Genomic DNA, 13,849 nt, shown 5'->3' on the forward strand with positions numbered 1-13,849 from the left:
GGGTATTATGGACATTTCATTGAATAGGGCTAGTTTGGAAATAGTGATAAGTTGGGTGGGTGAAGTGATGATAGTGGGAAAAGTGGGGGTGGAAATGAAAATTTGCTTTCTGTCTCTTTTCATCATAGGGATTTGGGGAATTAGGGTTCGTCGGAGTAGGGATGGAGCAGCCGGACGGCGGCGGCGATGGGAAGCGGAAAGATGATGCTGCATCTTTTACGATCAGAGTGCCGTCGTACGAGGAGGTGGTCGAGGCTTCTCAATCCAGGACTGCTCCGCAGTCTCTGTTTACCCCGTCATTTTCTCAGGCGTTTAATTTTGTAAAGAATTCGGAGTTCTACGAGACTCCGGTTCCGGCGCCGGCGCCGGCGTCCTCTTCTCAGACTTCTCAAGCTTCTCCTTTGACTTCCCAGACACCGCCTCCAAGGTCACACCTTTCCTTCATCTGTATACTTTGATGGAATAGTACTGTAATTTTATTTATTATTGTTTTTTTTTTTTAATGGTTTTTTAGGCAGATTGGACAATCAGAAGGTCCGTCTACTTCAGTTTCTACATCCGGAGGGAATCGGAATGCTATCCTAGTTAGTCATAGGCAGGTGATTCGTTGATCATTGATAGCATTATTTTTAGATACTTGTTCATTGAGTGCATGATTTAACAACATAATAGTGCTGTGGACATGACGATGAGATAGTAGATAAGCTTGATTGGCTAAATGTGGCTTCGAAACTAAGCAGCATTGTCGAACTTTTATTTGGTGTCTTTGCTTACTTACAGTTGCATATCTTTGGTGATCTTGCATGTTATTAGGGTTTAACTGATCTGATCAAGAGGGTTTTAGCTACCTGTGACTGATGAAATTCGGAGGATTTATTTTCGATGTGGGATTTGATGGCCACAAATTTATTTTTCATTTAAAGACTTGGAATGGTTTTCATATTGGATTATCGTAAACTGAGTTTCTTGTTGCTTGGTGGGGAGTAGATTAGTGACCCTGCTTTTTATCTTACTAAATTTTAAATTGTAAGTTTGTAACATATATCGTCATGACAAATTGAAGAATATTATTTTCTTAATAATGCAGAAGGGAAATCCACTATTAAAGCATATACGGAATGTGCGGTGGGCTTTTGCTGATGTTGTCTGCGACTACGTATTGGGACAGAATGCTTGTGCTCTTTATTTGAGGTTTGAATTTTAAATTAGTATCAATGCTTTTATATCAGGCGCAGAACTTAGTGTTTATATAATGAACTAATGATGTGTATATGCTTTGTGATACGATGGGCTGAATGTTATATTGTTTATTTGGTATCATGATTGTACTGTATGATTTCTTTATTTTAATTTTTGCAATGAAGTTAAGAATGTTTTCAGATAATTTTGTTAAGTGGTGTTTCATGATGCATGCCGTTAGCTTGAAGTTCATTGGTTACATAATTGTATACCTTCTGTTATGAATTTCATTGTTATTTTATTTTTTAATTTCATTATTGAAGTGATTGCTTGAGTACCTGTTCAATTACAATGCAACTTACTACTTCAAGGATCTGTTTCTTCTTTTAGTCTTCGTTATCATCTTCTGCATCCGGATTACCTGTATTTTCGGATAAGGGAACTGCAGAAGAACTTTAAGCTTCGTGTTGTACTATGCCATGTCGATGTGGTAAGCAAATGGAAATGTAATCAGCTTTTACAACTTAATAATGAATGGTTTTTCTAAATTCTTGCTATCACTGTCAGGAAGATGTCGTCAAACCTTTGCTAGAGGTCACCAAAACAGCTCTACTCCATGACTGCACTCTTTTATGCGGTTGGAGGTATCTGCGATCCCCGTCCCCCAATATATATATGTATATATATGTATCATTAGGATAATGCAATATGAACAATAAGTAAATCATTCTAACATTCTTATTTTCTTTGCTTAGTGAGAAACAAATACATTACAAATTTACATTTTTCTTTTTGCTCAGTTAAAATTAGTTTCACCTCTCACTCTGGAATGACGAAAAATATGCCCTGATAAATCCTTTCAGACGACAAATTAGTTTCGTATTTAGGTGCCACAGGATATGTAAATATGCCCTGATAAATCATTTTTGTCGTGTGTGTTTTATCTTAGCTTGGAAGAATGTGGTCGCTACTTGGAAACCATCAAAGTTTATGAAAATAAGCCTGCCGATCTTATTCAGGGTCAAATGGATATGGACTACCAATCACGGGTATCTCTTATTTATTTCCCAATTGCTGATGAGCTACTGATGCTTCAAAGAATTTTAGTAATTATATCACAACAAACATTTGGCTTGATAACAATCTGACGAATCTAATTTCCATCTTTGTTATAGTTACATCATGTGCTCACATCAATTCGCCATGTTAACAAGACAGATGTTGTTACTCTCGGGTCTACATTTGGTGTGAGTTCATGATTTGTGTTGTACAGTTGGCTACTTGTCTCCAAATTTTATTCATTTAATTAATTATTTATTTGTTTAACACAAACACCGAATTTTCTTTTCTTTATAGTCCCTTGCAAATATCATGGATGCTTCCATGGAAGATTTATCCCGTTGCCCAGGCATAGGTGAAAAAAAGGTAGACTTTATGCTTTTCTTTATATATATATAAAAATTGCATATTCCGGTCACCTTAGTGTTGAAGAAACTTTATGTTCCCTTGCTACCTCATCGATCTTTAAAAATGACGCCCCATTTGTTTCTTTGAAGTGTAGTGCTGAGTTTCATAAATAAGAATCTACCTTCTCTTTTTTATTTAGACTAGTTCCATAAATGATGCATACTTGAATTTTCCCAACACGAAGGTGAGGCTTTGTTTAGTTTTTATTCGAATTCTAGTATAAATAGTATTTTAATGCGATTTTTTAAGGAAAAAAACAGTGTATTTTTATTGGGAACCGAGCTCGATGATTTTGGTTTTGATTTGTGAGCTTTTGGGGGTTTGTTTGTGTGGAAAGACTCCACTAGTTTCGGTTAAAACATTTACTATATTGCATCAAAAATCATTTCTGCATCTTAAAATACCTCATCCAAACATTTACATACATTGCGTAAAATTCTATTTCAATTCAATTTTATTATTCCCAAACCTTTGTATGTTATATCTATGTTTAATTGTTTATCATACTTTCGAATGTTACTTTGTTAATTTGATCAATCAGGTAAAGCGCCTATATGATACTTTCCATGAGCCATTCAAGCGCACTGTTCCCACGCACACACCTGCTGCCGGAAACCTTACTGATGCCAATACTGCTCCTGCTCCTGCCCCAGACACTGAAGAAAATGAAGCCAAAAAGAAAAGTCCAAGAGCGAGCAAGCGCAAGAAGATAGAACCCGAGGTAAGTGTAAAATCAGCCCTGAAAGCTGCATTCGCCAAGTATCCTCGTAAAAAGAAGGATCCATCCGAGGCAGACGAAAAGGGAAAAGGAACAAATGAAAATGACGACCATGTGAGTTAAGCTTTCAAACCCCTAAAATGCAGATTTCTTCGATTATGGAAAGCTAGCTCCACTCTGAACATGAACATGGTTTTCTTCTCAGAACATGTTAGGCTTCTTCTTTGTTTTTAACCTATAGTTGTTTCGCGCTTTTAGAGTGGAAACCGGGACCGGAAGAGCCACTTTAAGTAAGATTTGGATAACAAGGTTCAATCGGTAGGATTTGAACTGGATTTGAATTGGTGACCTTGCAATCGATCACTACTTGACTGTGGGGGCATGTTAGGCTTTTTATTTGTAGATGATGTTGGATGTTGTTGAGCTTGTACACGAATCGAATTGAAATGTATTTTCTATTCAGCCTCCGAATTAATATTCACATAGGTATGTATTATTCTCTCCATCATAATTCAAAATATATGTGTTTTTACTACTTTTATTAGTCTCATTTCAATGTATCTTTTCTTATAAAAATATTAAATACTATGTTTACCATAAATTTTGGAAGTTTTGAAATTTTATAATTCTTAGGAATAATAATAAAAATTATAATAATTTGTATTATTTGAGATTATATTTAGGGTGTGTTTGTTTGGGGATTTTTCCTCAAATACACTGTTTGTCAAATTTTTTTTATATTAAAAATTAATTTTACATTCAATATATCACATGTATACCTATTTATACTAGGTCATACAACTGTTCAAATTCAAAATTTTTTCTCTTCAAATTCTAATTCAAAATCCAAATCCCAAACTACCGCGCCCTTATTTTTCGAGTGTTCACTGAATAAATTTTCAATCGAACATAATAACTTTGCAAATTATGCTGGCAAGAAAAATCACACTAGGCATGCTTTATATACTAAGCAAGACCAAGATGTGCCATCCCATTCGGTTGTTATGATGTCTTACATCTCAATATTTCTGCATTAACACCAATTACGCGTACAAAACCAAATAGGCATTAGATATGCTTTTCTACTTTCAACAAATAAGACCATCACCTGTGTTGAGAGAAACCAACATATGCTTTCACAAATCATACACATACATACATTCATAAATACATACTTACAAACACATATCAGCCACGTCAAACCGAGCCGGTGGTCAGTCGATGGGAATCGGATGTCTGTTCAATCAAGGCTTTCGCCTCAAAAGTGGCTCGAGATGACTACCGTCGTCTTTAAAAGAGAAGATTTCGCGGCCACCTGACTCCAGCTGCGATAGGGACATTTCGTCAGGTCTATGTTGCATTAATCTTTGGATAATGCTCGGTTTATTGTCCTGGATCGAGGATTGAGCTCTTGGAGAATCGCTTAAGCTCTGCACGTGTTGCAGACAAACCTGGACTGCGTCGTGTACTCGGACGAAAAACCAGTTCTTGCCGATCAGGTCGACCACGCCGGATTTTGTAAGGGTCAGCAACACATCCTTGTTGGGATTGGAAATGGCTATCTGAAAATTCAGTTTTGTGAAAAATAATGTAAAAAAATCTTCATTATTAATGTCCTTGCTGTGGGAGCTGTTACTATGCTGAATTTTATAATTCAGTAACGATGATACACAATATATAGACAAACAAGAAACGATATAAAGAAAAACAACATATTTATATTACTGTAATACAAATACTGCAGATGAACTATAATTGATTTGAACCAAAATAAATATATTCATACGGCGCACCTACAATTAAGAACATTTCAAAATAATTTGAAAAAAAATAAATTGTCAGTCTCGCACTCTAAAATGAAATTATTTCAAAAACGAATTCGTTTCATAGGACATGATATTTATCTAGGTATTATTAAGCCAATAACTACGTCAATAGAATTTTTATTTTTTTTTATCCGAGCTAGATCAATAGAATTTGCAGAGACAATACATGGTTTTAGTAACATAGCTATATTAACTAAAATGATATGTTGTATGCTTGTTTTATATGTGCTGACAGATAGAAATCAACACATTGCTATGAATCTAGGTGCCTTTGTGTCGCAAATTGAAAGTGTATTGCGCTCTCGACTATTTAGATAGGCGAGCATTTTTATCGATCATACCTGAATGTTGCGCGACTTGTATTCCAGGTGCAAGTCTTTCAAAGCTTGAACAGCGCTGGAGTCAATGTAAGTGATAGCTGGAAAGAAAAAGTATTCGACTACATCATTATCCGGGCAATCCAATTCTGAGTTCAGAAAAAACTATATATACGAAATCTCACGGGCCATCTCAATTATGACAAAATGAATTCTTGTAACTTCAGGGCCGCGCTTTGTAGACAGGTCAGGCTCAAGTTCATATTCGCGAAGCCTAGGGAAAGAAAGTTAGATAGTAAGGAAATGGTTTGCGAGTTTCTCCCCTTTCATGTTAGAAAAGAAAAAAATTGTGCTTACCGGTCTTTGATGTAACTTATATTTGCAAAATAGATTGGTGCATCTATCCGGACAATGACAATCCCGTGGTACGTATAAGCTTCCGGATATTGCTGGATGTTTCTATACACGGTCGTTCCAGGCAGCCGGCCTAGGATAGCTGCAACACAAGCCATGTAAAAATGATCGTACATATGAATTGCGCAATGAAAAAAAACAGAACACTTGCATGAACAAAATGATTTAAGATAGCAACAAAACTCACCAATGTGTGGATTAGCCGATTCGTGTATTACGAATGCAAGCGACACACCAACCTACACAGTGAAAGAAGAAAAATTTATCGATGCCAATAATTTAGAAAATGAGATGCTCAAGTCGAATGATTCCCAGATTTTATTGTAATGGTTCTTACACCAACAAGGACACCAATCTCTATGCCGAGGAACAAGGTAATAAAGCAAGTAATGGTCCATAGAAGAAAGTCTCTCTTGTCCACACGCCACAAGAAAGCAGCCTCTTCGTAATCCACCTGAAACAAGAACGAGTGAATTATCGATGCATGTTAGAATAGGAGCAAAGGAAAAACCAAAGATATTACAGAACAAAATACGGATATCTGTGTGAGAGAAATTATATATATATATATAGAGAGAGAGAGAAGAAGAAAGGATTGAATTCGGATTGATAGTAAGGAGCTGATATCTACATAAGATCAAACCATGTTAAAAATGCGAAACTTTTTCTGCCTAACAGAATGATGCATACAACGACTAATTTAAAATTATAACTGACAAATTGCTCACCAGTCCAACAACAGCAGCAATAACAATGGCAGCCAGGGCACACTGAGACATGAATTGCAGAAAAAATATGTAATTATAATCAAGGGTCAAGACGACGAAGAAAAAAATATATGTATATATATATTCCAAAAGGGGGAAAGATTGCTGTTGTATGTGTACCTCAAATATATATTTGGCCTTAACAACTTAAGGTTTTAGTTCAAGTGAGTGTTCAATTATTTAACAGCAGACGAAAGAGCAATTTACTGATAACAACCTGGGGTATGTATTCGAACAAAGGGGTCAGGAATTGTAATGCACAGCCCATAATTATTCCCATGATTATCCCAGACAAGCCAGTTTTTGCCCCGCTCTCATGATTCACAGCTGACCTCGAAAACGATCCTGTATAATGTAGACACATACAGTCAGTTTTGTGAATGCCAGTTATCCGAAAGGCTGTTGTCAGAGAAGCCATTTGTTGGATCAGTAGAGCAAACTTACCAGTTGTAGGGTACACTGAAAAGAAAGAACCAACGATATTTGCCACACCGAGGCCAAATAACTGTCAAAAACAATCTGTAAGGTATGGACTTTATAGTGGTGTTGCAATTATAAATTAGAAAGACAATGCACCATAGCACGATCTTGCGATAAATTTATATGAACTAATTAATATCAAGCAAAGTAGAATTAAGGGTAAACAAAGACAAACCTCTTGATTGGAATCCAGTTCATATCCATTTTTTGCAGCAAGTGCTTTCGCAATCCCTACAGATTCCTGTCGAGAAAAAATGCATGATAAACGTCGTGCCCATAAAAAAGAGCTATGTTCTGTCAAAGTAGATGCAAACAATATAGCATGTAAAATATCTTACCAAAATAGCTACGCCAGTAATGAGAATCGTTGTAGAAATCAATGGCTGCACATACTCAAATTTCTTCGGGACTGAGAATTGAGGCAACCCCTGGGGTATTTCGCCAACCTAATGCAAAGCCAAATTACGACATATAAGAATTCAAGACAGACAGATTATTGTTTAAAAAGCTCTGTAACTTGGCTATTTACTAATCATTTTGTGCAGTTCTCACCAACGAAATTGAAGACGGTTGAAATACTTTTACAAAGGCTGTACCCAAAACAACAGCTGTAAGGGGACCAGATGCTCGCAAAAAACGCAAAGATTTACTGGATTTCCCCTGTCATCAAAGTCCAATAATAGATATCAAGTCTACAGAAATCTAATTGCTAAAAAGCAGGTACTGGATCTGATTATAGTTAAAAACCCATACCAAGTGTTTCATGATTAAGAGAATAGCCAATATAGCAGATCCCATTAAGAAAGGTGGCCACGAGAACTAGATCAGAAAAGGAAACATGAAAAAATATCAATATACGGAGATAAGATAGAACAGAAGCATGTACGATCAACGAAGCAAAAATGTAAAATTAAAAAGTTAAAATCAAAGCTAGGTAACATTAGTGGCTGCCCACCAACTGTAATATGACAAATAGAACAAATAAATGAAGTCAAGAGACTTGACACAATCGATCCTTCACTAATAACAAGATCCTACATTTCATTGTTTATAGGATTGGATATATCAATTTTTGCATGTATACTAAGAAGAGGAAGATTGTCCATGATTATTTTTCAGAAAGTCCCAAGTGTATAATCAGGCAAGTTAAGTAAGATGTGTGGAGATAATAACATTGTGTTACATTAAAAGCAATTTGATTCGAAGGCTCCATTTCGACAGAGAGCATGCATTAATATTAGTAAGTAATTAGACAATAATAATAGCTGTTGCAGATGAAACAAACATGAATATATAAAGAGCACTCAAAAGTGGTTGCAGAACTCATAAGAAAACATGCCTTGTCTATTCCTTGAAAAATGCTTTCGAACAGTGGAATAATTTCGCTGCTGCGTGTTATTTCATAACCCAGAAAGTATTTCGCTTGAGACAACGCAATCACAATGGCTGAGGCTGTAGTAAATCCAGAAATCACAGAATGGCTGATGAATCGGATGAGCCATCCAAGCCTTCAAGTAGAAAAAAGGAAAAAAGGGAAATATTGATATAACAGTAGAGACATTATATAAACTAAAAATGTATATAACGAACAAATAACAAAAACAACATTGCATGTATGGTTAGCAATTACTTTGAAAGCCTTTTCAAATGTTAAAACTGAAAACTAACGTTAGCTATTACCGGCACTTCTACCTGTTGAGTTGAAGAACAGACTTACATAATAACTCTACTGTAATATAAAATTTAGCAGTATCGAACATCTAACTATGCGAAAGACGAATAAATTAAAAATTTCAGAGAAATCATATGTATAATTTAGAGAATGCAAGCAAGGATGACAAACATCAGCACCTTAAAAGCCCCATTATGCATTCGAGAACGCCGACCATAAGCGCCAACAGTATTGCAAGCTCTGTGTACAATTGTTCCGACGAATCGACTATCTTCCCCAATACATTAGACACCAATAGGGATGTCAAAGCAACAGGGCCAATTGCAAGCTGGCGTGAGGATCCAAAAATGGCATACACAAATATAGGTACAAAACCAGAGTCTGAATTACAAAAGTAAGCAACAATTAGCCACAAGGATGCATTCATCCATATCCACAATCCAATTACGGCAACAGCAACATCATCAAAATTTAATATCAAACACAAGATCGACACGTTGTATCGATGAATTTTAATGGAGGAAAGTAGAAACTTACATAGTCCGTAGATTGGGTGAAGTCCAGCAAGCTTTGCATACGACATTGACTGATGACGACAATCGAATTTCGCAGAAGAAAAGATGTTAATCCACAAATATATCTACATACATACATACATATATATATATATATGGAAAGACAGATAAAATTCGTATACCTGAGGGACGAGCATGACGCCGACGGTGGTGCCGGCCATGAGATCCGCCTGGAGGTATTCACGCCATTTATACGTGCTCATCCAACGGTAGCACGGCAGGAATAGCTGAATCCACTCCCTCCGAGTCATTCGATTCATCTTCCCCTTCCATTTCTCCCAAATAGGAGGCCCCGCCGCTGCGGGTTTGCCGGTCGGATGCTGAAGCTCAATAATCCTAACTGGCCGTGACGGAGCGTGGACGACCGACGAGAGGTCGCCGGCGCTGGGCGAAGAATAGCGTATCTCCGCCGCCATTAAACGCGCCGGGGAAAACGGCGGTAGGTCACTAATGAGCAACCAAACCTCCCTGAGATTTCAGATTGAACAACAACAAAACCTTGACGATGATGAAGTTCTGCCGAAAATTGCGAATTGCGGAATCTTCCGGCTACTCCTCCGACGTCAAACTCGAAAAATCAACGAACGCAGCCACCAATAGGATATATGCTCAAATCAATCGAAATTCCATTGGGTTATAAAGTCAAGAATCGACCAATAATTCGAATCAGAGAAGATAATCGACACGCAACTGTAAAACATCAGTCATTGAACGAAATCTGCATCACGTCTTTTCTGTGCTGCCCCGTTTCCTTTTATTGCTTGTTCTTCCTTCTCTCTGTATGTATGTATAGCTAAAATTAATTAAATAAATATTATCGTATAGTAGTTTAATAAATTTATCATACTCCCTCCCTTCCAATTATTATAGAGTTTCTCATACTCTAAAACATTAGAATTTAGAATGATATAATCCATAAATAATTAAATATATATATTAGGGAAAATAATTATATTATATATTAAAAATATATTTAAATTAAAATTAGTATTTTATTATACTTTTTTTATATATACAATTATTATTATTCATATTTTCAAAATAATAATTAATATGGTATCGTAAGATGGCTTAGTGTGAGGAATAAATTTGTAATAGTTGGATCATGGGTTGAAACTCCTATACATTCAAGTCCACCTACCACATATGGTAGAATGATTTGTTTTATCGAGCCTAATTTGCAAAATTAAATGGACACTTTCGGATAGCGATTATAAATTTTTACGTTATAAAAATAAATAAATAATATATGTTATATTATTTTTATATTATCAATATTATTCCACGTTAAAACAATAACAAATATGCCCATTATATAGTAAAAAAAATAAAAATAAAAATAAAAAAGTTTGATATACAATACTTATTAGATAATGATTTGTGTTTTACAAGACCACAATTTATTGCATTATATATAAAACATTAATATTTTAAAATTTATGTGCAAAAAATTAAATAATTTTTTTTTTTTCGTCTGTCAAACTAAAATATATCAAGTAAATTTTTTTTGTTAACTTTAATAATAAAAAAAGAAGAAGATATTCATATAATTTACACAATATTACAAATAATAATATTGAAAAATAAATGAGATTAAGGCAAGATTGTTTTTTGTTTTTTATCAATCTATTATACTATTATTTATAAAATATTAATATATTAAAATTTAAATGCAAAAATTAATAGATATATATGACTCGGACAAACGGAATAGTAACTTAGATGGAATGAATATTGCATGTAAACTTTTATATATATATATATATATTTAAAACATTTAGATCAAAATATTTATTTCTATCAAATAAAATAATTTAACCATTTCAAAAGAGAAATAAAGCAAAACAAACAAACCAAAATTTTTCAAAACTCCAATTAGTACTTCTTCTAACACAATGAAAGTCATGGAGTTGATGATGGATGTTTTCATTTAATATTCAATATAAATTATAATAATCAAAAGTTGATGACATAATTATTGAATTTATTTTCCAATTTCTGCCATGTGCCCATGAAACAATTATTTCGATTTTTATGCAAAATATGGAATATTCTGAATATACCCTTTTCTTCCCACTCACAAGAATGTCATACCTTATTATTGTTATTATTTAATCACAATGATAGTAACACACTTCTTATTATTATTAAAAAAGTATATATTTTGATATTATAGAATCAAATAAATTTTTTTCAATGATATGTTTGTATTTTTACTATATAATTACTGTCATTCTTTAAAAATTAAAAATAAAAATAAAATAATAATAATAATAATAACAATCAAACAAAAACTGACCACGAGATCCGATCCGATGCCCATGGACCAAAAATAGGACAATTATTTTAAAATTTAGTCAAAATATTTATCTCTTAAAGACGATGTCCCTTATGTTTTCCAAAATATTGTATCAAATGAATTCGTATATATTTTATTAAATGTAAATTGTGGGGTTTAATGCAATTTTTTTTTTTCAAATCATACGGTAGAATTATGCAAAGTTTTCAAATCTTATGGACAATTTTATCAATAAACTTGCGTCTTTATTGCAATTTTTAATGCATTGTTGGTACTCCTTGTATAAAATATAGTTTGAAATTGATTTAAAATGTAATATTGATTTATTTTATTTTTTTAATAATGTTTTTATATGATATTTTATATAAAAAATAAAATATTATAATTTTATTGAAATAGTATGAAATAAATAATTTAAATTTAAAATCATAAAAAAAAAAAAACATTCTTATAATTATTTAAATAATTGGCTGCATTCAGAAGCCTGTCTGGAAACAATATCTGTATGTGGATTTATTCCCGTCCAGGTTCAGGATGGATTGTCACCAATTAATATAGCACGTTGATGGATTTGTATTTTCATTGACAGCTGTCAAATTTGCTATTGTGGTATATAACTGTGGGCATTCTTTGAGAAATTATATACTCCTTAGTCCCATATATCGTGTCTGTTATACTGTAGACACAGTATTTTAGGAGTAGAAAAAGTGTAATCAGTAAATAATTAAAATTATATTAGTGAAAATAATTATTCAATAATATAAATAATTATAAATTAAGATTAAAATAACTAATTAATTTAATTAAAATTTTTTAAAAAATAAAATTTAAAAGTTTAAAATGAGATTAAAGTGTGTAATCATTTTCCAAAAACTGAAAGTTATATAGTACGTGGGACGGACAAAAACGGCAACGTGCACATGGTACGTAAGACGAAAGAAGTATTATTTTTATTATTGAAAAAAATTAAAATATTTATCTCAACAAATTTAAATTAAAATATTTTATTTATCTCGACAATTTTACAAAATGTGGCACTTTGACACTTTCTCAATTCATTGTCAATTTTATTATCTTTTATTATTCACAGTTAATAATAATAAAATAATTTAAAATGATGATGATGTCTACACACATAATAAAATAATTTAAAAGGATCAATATATTACTATCTTGTTACAAAATAGACAGAACTACCACGTAAATTAATTTTCTAAATAGAACACTTTAATTGCTACAATTACAATAACAATGCGTGACACAATCAACATTGAATTTGTTCACATAGTGTTTTTTAATTAATTATTTTTTTAGGTTAGATATATAAAATTATTTTATAATATAAAATAATATTTTATATTAAATTATTGACATTTTAGTGGATAAACATATATATTATACCATATTATGTTAATATGTATATAAAATTATATTTTTTATTTAAGAAACAATAGCATCTTAAATGTAGTAAGTAATTAAAATAATGTAAAAAAAATTTACCTTCTTTTCTTTTTAATGCAAAATTAGTAATACAATAATAAAGTAAAGATATTAGTAAAAAATAAAATATAATTCATAATTACTAAAAAAATATTATTATTTTGTAATTAGACCATCAAAAGAAAATTATATATGGACGAAAATAATATAAAAAAAAAAACACACAAAAAAATTAATATGTATAGTAAAGAAGGCATCAATTAATTATGTAAATTTAAATTTTCTAAATCATTATTATGCCGTTGATATTCACAAATTAACACACAAGTGCTACTCAAATATGTCAACGTCGAGTAATTGGCCCACAAATGATATCAATCATTATAAAAATAAATAAATTCTATATTATTTTTTTACCCTTCTTTTAATTGGGACCAACCATCTGTCCACAAAAACGAGAGCATCAAATGCCACAGAATCACACCTGCAACTTTAGGACCGCACAGAAATTTTATTATAATGTGGCAAGGTTTGTTTATTTCGCTGTCTCCTATAAAGAAATCATTTAAAATAAATCACATATAGTGTTAAATTAAATAATCAAGTTGGATTATATGGCATTTGCTCTATCAAATCCTAACCATTCATTTTGATATAATATATAATATAATTAAAATAATTAAATATTGATTAAA

At 32.6% G+C, this 13,849-nt stretch overlaps 2 protein-coding genes across 2 annotated transcripts; one reads left to right on the forward strand and one right to left on the reverse strand.

The window, feature by feature from the left end:
- The first annotated feature begins 71 nt into the window (after nucleotides 1–71).
- LOC127241164 (DNA excision repair protein ERCC-1) lies at nucleotides 72–3,835 on the forward strand. The gene is made up of 10 exons (XM_051260081.1): nucleotides 72–427; nucleotides 515–599; nucleotides 1,088–1,191; nucleotides 1,570–1,669; nucleotides 1,747–1,823; nucleotides 2,129–2,228; nucleotides 2,355–2,426; nucleotides 2,536–2,604; nucleotides 3,188–3,478; nucleotides 3,623–3,835. The coding sequence occupies exons 1-10, from the start codon at nucleotides 162–164 to the stop codon at nucleotides 3,656–3,658; spliced, it is 1,200 nt and encodes a 399-aa protein (XP_051116038.1). The 5' UTR covers nucleotides 72–161; the 3' UTR covers nucleotides 3,659–3,835.
- A 423-nt stretch (nucleotides 3,836–4,258) lies between these two features.
- LOC127241277 (sulfate transporter 4.1, chloroplastic-like) lies at nucleotides 4,259–10,242 on the reverse strand. The gene is made up of 17 exons (XM_051260214.1): nucleotides 9,538–10,242; nucleotides 9,378–9,426; nucleotides 9,020–9,221; nucleotides 8,508–8,676; nucleotides 7,922–7,987; nucleotides 7,721–7,828; nucleotides 7,507–7,614; nucleotides 7,344–7,409; nucleotides 7,133–7,193; nucleotides 6,906–7,033; nucleotides 6,650–6,691; nucleotides 6,259–6,375; nucleotides 6,109–6,160; nucleotides 5,865–6,003; nucleotides 5,693–5,781; nucleotides 5,532–5,608; nucleotides 4,259–4,926 (listed from the first exon to the last, which is right to left on the reverse strand). Exons 1-17 carry the CDS (start codon nucleotides 9,829–9,831, stop codon nucleotides 4,609–4,611), a joined length of 2,085 nt encoding a protein of 694 aa, XP_051116171.1. The 5' UTR covers nucleotides 9,832–10,242; the 3' UTR covers nucleotides 4,259–4,608.
- Nucleotides 10,243–13,849: the final 3,607 nt, after the last annotated feature.

This window comes from Andrographis paniculata, unplaced genomic scaffold, assembly GCF_009805555.1.
Source record: "Andrographis paniculata isolate CXL003 unplaced genomic scaffold, ASM980555v1 Contig82END, whole genome shotgun sequence".
Taxonomy (NCBI): Eukaryota; Viridiplantae; Streptophyta; class Magnoliopsida; order Lamiales; family Acanthaceae; genus Andrographis; species Andrographis paniculata.

What these genes read in the sequence shown, in the direction of transcription:
- LOC127241164 (XM_051260081.1), top strand. Translation starts at nt 162, where the DNA reads ATGGAGCAGCCGGACGGCGGCGGCGATGGGAAGCGGAAAGATGATGCT. An exon ending in TCCCAGACACCGCCTCCAAG is followed by an intron (nt 428 to 514) that starts GTCACACCTTTC and finishes ATGGTTTTTTAG; the next exon opens with GCAGATTGGACAATCAGAAG. An exon ending in CAAATGAAAATGACGACCAT is followed by an intron (nt 3,479 to 3,622) that starts GTGAGTTAAGCT and finishes TCGCGCTTTTAG; the next exon opens with AGTGGAAACCGGGACCGGAA.
- LOC127241277 (XM_051260214.1), bottom strand. Translation starts at nt 9,831, where the DNA reads ATGGCGGCGGAGATACGCTATTCTTCGCCCAGCGCCGGCGACCTCTCG. An exon ending in TTGCTGCTGTTGTTGGACTG is followed by an intron (nt 6,376 to 6,649) that starts GTGAGCAATTTG and finishes TTCTTGTTTCAG; the next exon opens with GTGGATTACGAAGAGGCTGC. An exon ending in TGTCATAATTGAGATGGCCC is followed by an intron (nt 5,609 to 5,692) that starts GTGAGATTTCGT and finishes TTTTCTTTCCAG; the next exon opens with CTATCACTTACATTGACTCC.